The sequence below is a fragment of the Cryptotermes secundus genome, unplaced genomic scaffold (assembly GCF_002891405.2).
Source record: "Cryptotermes secundus unplaced genomic scaffold, Csec_1.0 scaffold111, whole genome shotgun sequence".
In the NCBI taxonomy this organism is placed as follows: domain Eukaryota; kingdom Metazoa; phylum Arthropoda; class Insecta; order Blattodea; family Kalotermitidae; genus Cryptotermes; species Cryptotermes secundus.
This window is the reverse complement of record NW_019733319.1, coordinates 622,050-632,511: the sequence shown is the minus strand read 5'-3', so window position 1 is coordinate 632,511 and position 10,462 is coordinate 622,050. Positions and strand designations below refer to the sequence as shown.

Below are 10,462 nucleotides of genomic sequence, written 5' to 3'. Positions count from 1 at the left end.
ACAAAGATAAATTCAAATTAAATTCTGATGTCTATAACATGAATACTAGACAAAAATATAACTTCCACCTACCCTCATCAACTTTATCAGTATATCAAAAAGGAGTCTACTTTACTGGCATAAAAGTGTTCAACAATCTGCCACAAAGTATTAAAAACTTGGGCAATGATACTAAAAAGTTTAAATCAGAGTTAAAGAATTATCTACATGCTCATTCCTTCTACTCTTTAGATGAATACTTCAATGTAAATAGAGAATTATGTAAAATTAAGTTATATTAATTTTTAAGCTAAAATTGCCTGTACTTATGTATGCAACCTTTTGACTTGTTCTGTATCCAAAGGTACTAACCTACTTAGGATTTATAGAAATTTATAGAATTTATAGAAATGTAAATAAATTCAATTCAATTCAATTCAGGCCTTGTGCATCAATCCTGCTTTCTTCCAGCCATAATTCCAATTTAGTTGTCTTAAGGCCTAAGTCCAGAATAAGTAGAGTGATTTCCTAGTAGCAAAATATAACTTAGATGTCCTTGCGATCCTTCTTTAATCACTTGCTTAAATTATCCATCCAGTCACTATTGTTAGGTTTCATAGCATATACACTTGGTCATCGACTTAACGACTGACTTCCATTCTGACTGACAGGTTGTAAGTCGATCTGATCGTATGTCAGCCATATATTTATTAACAGTATTTTTCAACCTTTCTAATTTTTTATCGTTTTTATAATTTATTTTTAAAAACTTTTACATTTGGTTGTAAGTGCAGCCGGTCGTAAGTCGACGACCAAGTGTAGTGCTTTCTAAATTGAGGTTGTTAGCTTCATGGTAACCACTAACCTGGAAGACCAGGAACTACCTTTCATCTTATCCCTACCCTTCAGCTTGCCTAGCATGGGTGACTACCAGAAGCTTCTCCTTACCTCATATGAGTAGTTCCACACAGGGAGGAATCAATTTAGAAATGCTTGCTGTTAGAAACATGTGGACACTGTGTTCATTTCATATATGTGCATTGATTTATTCTTACATGAACAATACAAAGTAACTACTTCTTAGGCCACGCCACAGCTGAAGCAGTTAGTCGCTGGTTTCCCACTGCAGCAGCCCGGCTTTGATCCTGGGTCTGGTCAAGTGAGATCTGTGGTGGAAAAAGTGGCGATGAGGCAGGTTTCCTCCGAGTACTTCGGTTTCCCTTGCCAATCTTCATTCCACCAATTGCTCCACAATCACCCTCACCTATCATCTGGGCCTGGTACAATAGGCCAGAAGTGGCTGCAGTACAAGGGACTTAGTCCCACCCCACTAGCAATAAAAAGAAACTTCTTAAATGGTAGGTTAAAATCTAGGATTATGGTCTGAGAGAATTAAGTTTGGTGATATGTAACATCAGAAAAATGGTGTAAGGAAGAACATAACATGAAAATTACAGCAGCAATAAAGAAAATACTGTAAAAAGTCCCGATTACAGCCAAGGCACAACTTTCATCTTTTCACTAATATACAAATGTTACTGCAGTGATACTGCTCTTAGAATGCACATACTGTCATACTATCATTGATGCATAGGCCTCCTTAATGACTGATTTTAACTTCTTAATTGATTGATTTCAGAGTCATATGGGTGCAATTGTTAAGGTACCATGCACTGCCACTTACAGAACTGAAGAAGCTTACAGAGCAGAAAAGAAATGAATTAAGGGGGCTGCCCTAGCATGTAAAAGCACTGCACTTAAAGGGTTAAGGCCATTTTCTAGTTCAACGAGACTCACATCAGCAAGTGACGTCATGCAGAGTGGGCAGGCAAAGCTGTAGTCCAGACAGCGGTCCAGACACATCCAGCAGTACGTGTGCCCACATGGTGTTGTAACTGGCTGCCACAATGTGCGGCAACACAACACACAGTCAAAATCTGCTGGGTCAACAAGATCTGGGTTCACAGACAGATCCATCAGCTTTACATCCAGCCCTGCAGCAGACATTTATATTAAGCTCTGAAGTTTTATTGTTTATAGGTTATTTTAGTGTTTAACTTTTCCATGTGATGGAACACTGATATAGTTTTATCCACCACAGCACATCAAATATAAAGCTGTGTGTGTGTGTGTGTGTGTGTGCGTGCAAGAATGTGTAGTGTGTTTGAGGAAGTGTGGATGTGTGCGTGTGTGTGCATGCAAGAATGTGTGAGTGTTTGAGACAGTGTGGGCGTTGAGTGTGTGCGCATGCAAGAATGTGTGTGTTTGAGAGAGTGGATGTGTGAGTGTGTGTGCATGCAAGAATGTGTGAGTGTTTGAGAGCGAGTGGATGTGTGAGTGTGTGTGCATGCAAGAATGTCTGAGTGTTTGAGAGAGAGTGGATGTGTGTGTTTGAGAGAGTGCAGATGTGTGAGTGTTTGAGAGAGAGTGGTTGCGTGAGTGTGTGTGTGCATGCAAGAATGTGTAGTGTGTGTGCATGCAAGAATGTGTGAGTGTTTGAGACAGTGTGGGCATTGAGTGTGTGAGAGTGTGTGCGCATGCAAGAATGTGTGTGTTTGAGAGAGTGGATGTGTGAGAGTGTGTGCATGCAAGAATGTGTGAGTGTTTGAGAGAGTGGATGTGTGAGAGAGTGTGTGCATGCAAGAATGTGTGAGTGCTTGGGAGAGTGGGTGTGTGAGAGTGAGATTGAGTGTAGTGTGTGCCACAGCATCATAGTTTAAATGAATATAAGAATCAGTATGAGCTGGGACACCTCCGTCACTATGACAACTGGCTATGGTCTGAAGGGCTGAGATGTGATACCCAGTAGTCACACAGATTTTTATTGTATGATAAAGCCTTCTATATCCTAGGTGATGATCACTGTTATGGATTACTCAAAGAAAAATAAAATGAATGAATGAATGAATTTATGTCCAGGGCATAGATTTTTGTCTATGTCAGTGTGTCCAGTCTGGCTCTGGCCCCACCCAGGCTCATGTCCAATGAAGACCAGGATCTCTTTCTTAAGAGCAAAGTGGCCAGGGCAAGAAGCTGAACACTCACCTCCATTTAGTGTTGGGGTTTGCATGAAGCTATATTTCCACTCTCTCATAAGCCTTCATGGCATACCTTTTACTTTTAGGAAACAGCAATAAATAATAAGTGTGACAAACAAACAAGATACTGTTGTAAGCGTAAGAATACGGTAAATCCTTGATTTAACAGGCCCTGAATTAACAGACAAAATTCTTTGGTGCTTCCCCGTTAATCTCTTGTTGATATGTTGGTACCTCACCATAAGAGTCTGGTTGATATGTCATGTATGCGTACTTTGTCAGTCATACTGCAAATGTAATGTGGATCTAGTACATAGATCACTCTATCAGAAAATAAATTTGTGTTGTGCTGTGTTCGGTTAGAATTGATTTAAAAATTAGAAACAGGAGCATCTATTACATGTGTTTGTGAGAAATAATAATATCTGGATTTAACAGACATTATGCAGACCCAAATTAGTCCGTTAAATCAAGCATATGCTGTAGTTAATTAACAGTGCTGTATAGAATTATGAAATTTTCTAGTTATCTTTCAATGAACATTGAAGACATTAATTCATAAATAAGTTCGTACCTTCACCCAGAGTTCATATGGTGCTGTGATAAGAGAATTTCCATAAGTTATTTCATATTATATGCATAAATTCTGTAACAATCTCATAACAAACCAATAATGTTAACAACTCACGCTTTATCCTGTCGACTTCCTGGAAGATGTGATCTATCAGACAATGGAGTCTTGTGTTCTCTTGTGGAACTAGCGGAGCTGTTGAACCACCAAGCGATGTTGACGCCAACCTATGTGGTGCCTACAAAGAAAAAAATTTGTCTCAAAATGCTCAATAACAGTTAAGTCTAAAGCTGATAATAAAATATCACCTATTTCTAAAGAAATGATATTCCTTATTTCAAATTCTGGTTATGTCACAAAAGTAGGCTGTGTATTATATTCATAAATTTATCAGGTACTTGGTTTTAAGCTGCCACCAAAAATACAATATGCAGGCAGTTTCTTTAAGGCAAATGTCAGAAAAAAATGTGCATTATTAAGCAGTTCAATAATCTTTTCAGTACCAACTGCTCACCAGTACAGATGTCCAGAATTGAGTACTATTTTAATTTACTTCAGTATGAATACCATCTTGTCCTCTTGATTATGCTGGCTGATATTACTTTTTATGAACACATCTAATTTGGTAACTATAGTGAAACCTCAATAATTTGGAATTCACGATAATTTGGAAAAAAAAATTGTTTTTCTTGCCCATTATGACCTCCAGAAGTTGGAATGAAATTAAAACAAAACCGCTCAAAAAGGCATGGAACAAACTCATTAGCAATGAAGAACTGGAGTTTGATCTTGAAGGAATAGGAGACTCGAGGAGTATTTGGAGCTGACTCGAGTGTTGTTTGTGACTGACTTAATAAGGATGAGGACTTCGGATACAAAAATTTCACCGAAGAAGAAATTACGCAAGCTGAAGAGGACGGAGGAGATGAGAAGACGGAGGAAATGTGTGCAAGTTACATTTTCATGAGCGAAGCAAAACTAGGACTCCGTCATCGGTTTTGTGGACTCTAACCCACAATACAACAAATATTACATAATGATGAGGGAAATGAGGCAAGACTCAGTGAAAGAACAGTATAAAGGAGGAACACAAACTGAAATAAGTGTATTTTTTAAACACAGTATCAATAATATTAAGTACGTAGGGTACCTAAAATGTTTTTAAGACTGATGTCAAAACTTTGATTTCTACATTTTATGACAGGTAAATTTATTTTTATGATATGCAATCTGAGTTTCAAAATAAAGTTGTATTATTTAAAAAGACACGTCCATTTTATAACTTTCCTGAACATATTGTCAGTAGCACGTCTATAAGTATAACTCAGATTTTCAATAATTTGGACAAGAGTTCACTCCCAATTAGTCTGACTTACTGAGGTCTTACTTCACTCTACTTTAGAAGGTAAATACATGAATATAGGCATTTAAGTATCTGTAACTTGTGGCCCAACCAAACACCCCTGAAATTATTTATCTGCTTTATTGCATGTTTAGGAATCCACTGCATTTATAACCAGAGAAACTGAGAACATTCCAAAAAATTATTAGTGAATAAAATGAAAATTAAATAAAAACTAGAATATAAGTCTTATAATTTAGAGAACCTGGAAATCTTCGTCTCCACTGGAGCTATCTTCATAGTCACTAGAGTTAAGGGCTGGATATGATGAAGCAAGGAAACGTGGACGCCGGCCCTGTAGAGAATAGGGAGCCAGTACACCAAGGGAGTGGCAGCGAGCTCGGAAGCCATCCGAGGCACCCACCAGCAAACGATGTAAAGCAAGTGTCACTTCATGGTGTACAGCTCCAATGTCATGATCAAGTGCCAGGCAGACTGAGAAAGACAGCAGAGCATCTTCATGCCTGCCAAGACTGGTCAGTGCCATTCCACGACGGTAGTGACCCTGCATCCAAACAAACAGGCATTAGAATGTGATATTATTCAGTTTAAACCTCCATTCCTCCTTACTGTATAGAAACTCCCCCAACATTTATCCACATAGTTACACGACGCACATTTATCAAACTCAAGGGAAAACATTCTTAGTCTGGGGAAGGGGTTTCTGTCACTATTTCTTGAACAAGAAAGGGTTATACAGATAATGTACACTGGAGTCATTATAATGCAAATAAGTAGCTTAATGATTGCAAGCCAGCACACTGGAGCATATTTTAAATCCTGACTTTTATATAAAAAAGTGCCTGTATCACTGCATACTGACAGAAAAATGACCTTTACATTCCCAATGACGATAGTTCTTTACCATCTCACACTTCTGCTGTAGAGCTAAAGTAGGAAAATTTCAAACTCTTGAATAAAACAATAATTTACTCACTTTGCCCCATGTTGGACACAATCTCACAATAGCGTCAGCATCGTCAAGAGCTGCCTGGAATCGGTTCAGTCGTAAGAGAGCATGGGAGCGGTTGCTGAGTACAAGATGGTTGGTTGGAGCTGTGAAAAAGAGAGGAAACAGTTACTTCCCTGATGCATACAACAGAGTTTAAGTACTACTACAAAAGATGGCTAAAGTGGTAACACTCCTGACTTATAATTAGGAGGATCCCAGTTTGAATCCAGGCCACAACACCAACTATCCTGACTGAAGTTTTTGATCTTTCACTCTAAGAGAATGTCAGGACAGTACTACAAAACAGGCCATGACAGTTTCAGTAATCAACCTACCATTCAATGCTACATAATCATAGTCTGAAACACTGACGGCTTGGTTATACAAAGCATATCTAAATTTAACATTGCTAGAGATCCAGTGCTCGAAATGGAACTGAAACTAAAAACAATTCCTTCATAAATATCTGTGACTCAGCAAATCCCTTATCTGAGGAACTTTTTCGGTCTTAAATAATAGTGACAAAACTATCCAACAGAATTTTATTTAAGAGAGTTAGGACCCTTGAAATTATAAGAAAAAATCCTAAGAAAAAGAAAGAACTGTCAAATTTCTGTTCATTTATTCATAGCATAAGTGGAGTACACAAATTTTTCCACTGCTTACTTGACATTCTGCATAGCTCAGTGGCCTTGATGTTCATGTATAACACAAACAGATCTTATTTTTAGTTAATTACAATACTGATATCAAAGCCAGAGACATAAAATTTATTTTCCCTTGTACACTGTTCAATATGCACATTAAAATGAATTTCAAACACATATTGGAGATCATAAAATGAATAGGCCTATATATTCTGACACATACATTTTGTCCAATGAACTAATTTAAAAAAAAAACGTTATGTTGATTTCCAACTTAACCGGTATGGATAAAAATAAAATTTGTTATCAACATGTTCATAATTGTAATATATAACACTGCGTCACATACAGTTTGCACGTGTGCGTTTGTGAGTTTATGGTATATCGATATACAAAGTTTTACATGCAGCTCCAACAATTCATTATCGCCATCAAACTCAAACCTACACATATTCCACGTGGATGACATGTTTTGCTTTTACACTGCGTAAAAATGTAATATCAACAAAGGATTCATACATTTAAGAGTTTGTTATCAAAGAGAAATTTAGGACCAGCCGGGACTACATTAAGTGATCCTTATGTCACATCTCAGAAGTTCGCACAGACTCATACTGATATTGTTCACACCAAGGTCCATGAGAAATACTTCACAGGCTGAAGAGTCGTTACTGCGGGGGCGGACACAGTGATATCATGAATATGGAAAATAAGGAGATGGAATTCCTTTGTTAAAAATTTGATCCACTTAAAACTATTATATTTTGGTTGCATGTTCATGGTAATTGGGCAACCTTATACTACCACAGTCAATAAGTTCGGGGATTGTCCGCAAAGAGTCGTTGCAGTGCACTACAGCAGATAGGTTGAGGCACGATATGATGCCCTGTCAGTTCATCTCTCGTCACAGCAAGAGGCAGTTGTGTGCAAACAGTGTAAGCAGAACTACGGCCTCTATTGTGAACTGCAGTTAAATGCAAGTGGCGGAAATCGAAAATGTGGCAGTTTGAACAACGGGCAAACATCAAATTCTGCCAAAAACTAGGCAAATCCCTTATCGAAACGTTTAGCATATGAAGAATTGGCTGTTGCTACACGACAACGCCCCTGCACATCGCTCTGTTCTTGCCCAAGGGGAACAGGCAAGCCAACAGGTCACCGTTTTGCCACACCCTCTGTACTCACCTGATCTCGCACCATGCGATTTCTTTCTCTTTCTCCGCTTGAAAGCAAAGCTACGTGGCCGTAGATTTCAGTCGTCCGAGGAAGTAGTCATTTCCACAAGAAACGCCGTACGGGAATTTCCTGCCAATACGTTTCATTAATGTTGGCAGACTTGCATAGCGGCCAACGGCTATTATTTTTAAGGCCGTTGTGCATCTGTGTAAGTGTATGTGAAGGGCCGCGCCATAGCTCAAGCGGTTAGTCGCTGGCTTCCCACCGCGGCGGCCCGGGTTCGATCCCGGGTCTGGTCAAGTGAGATTTGTGGTGGACAAAGTGGCGCTGGGGCAGGTTCTCTCCGAGTACTTCGGTTTCCCCTGCCAATCTTCATTCCACCAATTGCTCCACAATCACCCTCACCTATCATCTGGGGCTGGTTCATTAGGCCAGAACTGGCTGCAGTACAAGGGACTTAGTCCCACCCCACTAACAATAAAAAAAAAGTGTATGTGAATACCTTGTAATATGATGCAATAAATCCAGTCCACGAACTTAATGACTGTACCACGTATTAGTGATGTCTTCTTAATTTGTGAGGATTAGTAAGCTTACCGGCGAATGCTCATTTCCATCTAGACAACAGGTTATATAACAACACATGGAGTGAGGTGTTGAGTCATTCAGCGATGGAGCTAATAATCTCAGTGCTAAAGTTCTTTTTATGTTCAGAAAACTGTGGAATGTACTTTCTTGTGTGCTGTTTTATAACGGTGTCAGTCGCTAAGCTAGACAGAGTCTAATGATGGGATGACATAAATGGAAGGAGTGATCATAGCCCAATCAATATACCATCCCGGCATTTCTGAGGAAAACCACGAAACCGTCAGGATAGCCACTGCCCTCGCTAGAATAGACACTCTTTTATAAAAGCAGTAACATGCATGGTAACACTCATATAGCAACTTAGCAAGCAACGGATCTAGCACCTACTGCGTTTACTGAGCGCTGAAAGGACAAGCGGCAGCGTAGTTGGTTGAGGCACTATGCTACAAGCCGGAAGGTCTCGGGTTCAAGTCCCGATTAAGTCACTGGATTTTTTTTTTCAATTGGCCTAATCCTTCCAGCCGCACTATGGCCTTGAGATCGACTCAGCCTCTAACAGAAATGAGTACCAGGAATATTCTTGGTGGTAAAGGGCGGCCGGCGCGTAGGGCTCACAACCTTACCGCTTCTATGAGCCGATTGTCTAGAGGATGTGGGTACTTGGAGAAGAGTACAAGTTATGAAGCTCCTCATTATGCAGGTTCCTCCAACCTTCTGTCACTTCATCGCTCTTCAGTCCTCAGGTTGCGGATGGAGGAGACGCCCTCCAGGTATGGAGGGAAACCGTGTATTGAATAAGCAGTCGCGGACAGCCGACAAGGGGTAGTCCTCCACCTTGGGGGTTGGGCGTGGGGCTAACAACTCCTCACCGTGATAAAAAAAATAGGCCTGTTGCGAAAATTTTCAAAAAGCGTCGGACCTGGACGGATCCTGTGGATATATACCAAAATTTGTATCACCTTATTTTCCTTTATATCAATTCATAAGTTTTCTGGTTCACTGTTAGCATAGTTCGTATGTCTGTAGATCTGATGCTGAAATGTCAAAACATTTCTTGGGCATACATTTTCATATTCGTGATATGTTCGTCGTTCCAAGTAAAAAGCTGTCCTTGTGCTTAATTCAGCAGCATGTCATGAAGACGTATGGAGGAGTGAAGCTAGACCTATATCTCCAGGAATTCTTAACCTCAGCACAAGATGGAGGTGATTGGTTATGTTCACACCCCGGCCGTTCTATTCCTGGAGAAGAGTCCCGGCACCTACTGGATGGATGTGTCCCAGGTAAGGTAAAGGTATTCTGTAACAGGCCATGGAGGTCCATTGGGTTGCGAGACGCTGAGGCTCACACATTTTCTGACAATCGGATCACAGATAGCGATGAGGCTGCCAGCCTTACACGCTGGCTACCCTTATCCCCAGGAAAATTCCTGGTACCCATTACTGTTAGAGACTGAGTCGGCCCCAGGGCCATAGTGCGGCTAGAAGTATTACGTCAATTGAAAAATCCAATAAGCTCATCGGGAATCGAACCCGGGACCTTCCGACTTGTAGCACACTGCTTCGACCAACTACGCTACAGGGTGCCCCTTGATGCGTCCCGCAACTAGTCTAAACATGGTGGAGAACAGAGAAATCTCTACCTGTACCAAGAATCTTCTTCAGCCCATAGTCCAGCCCCTACACTCGATAAGCTATATCGAGATTAATACAAAGGGTTCTGCAGCAAGATCGCATTCCAACACAATTTCGTATCGGGTGTTTAAAGAAAAATAAATTCCAATTTAATTCCCAATAGACATATCACGGATCTACCAGGAAGACATGGATCGCATTCGGAAGCAGAGTTTATAGGCAGGGGTGTGAAATGTGGGGGGGCCTAAGACGGCAGTCATCTCCGTAACTTTTACATGGCAGACAGATGTAGGGCCTAGTTACGTGTACCGCGTGATTAAAGAGGCATTTTGACCACATGATTTGTGGTGTTTCGTCATTAGAACAAAGGGCGATTGTTTCCTCATATAACATCAACCGACTGATATTTGTAAGGAAAACGCAGTAAGTTCTCTTGGCAGCAAGAACCCAATTTAAAAGAAATACTTAGATTAAT

At 40.2% G+C, this 10,462-nt stretch overlaps 1 protein-coding gene across 2 annotated transcripts in view; it reads right to left on the bottom strand.

Moving 5' to 3' along the window:
- The window catches only part of LOC111867905 (LON peptidase N-terminal domain and RING finger protein 3), a 179,409-nt gene that overhangs the window by 15,978 nt on the left and 152,969 nt on the right, over positions 1–10,462 (bottom strand). For both annotated transcript variants that reach the window (XM_033752851.1, XM_023858122.2), the window contains 4 exons: positions 5,928–6,046; positions 5,196–5,495; positions 3,706–3,826; positions 1,777–1,973 (listed from right to left, as the gene is read on the bottom strand). In XM_033752851.1, the coding sequence (XP_033608742.1) occupies positions 1,777–1,973; positions 3,706–3,826; positions 5,196–5,495; positions 5,928–6,046 (737 nt within the window). The remainder of the gene's footprint in view (positions 1–1,776; positions 1,974–3,705; positions 3,827–5,195; positions 5,496–5,927; positions 6,047–10,462) is intronic.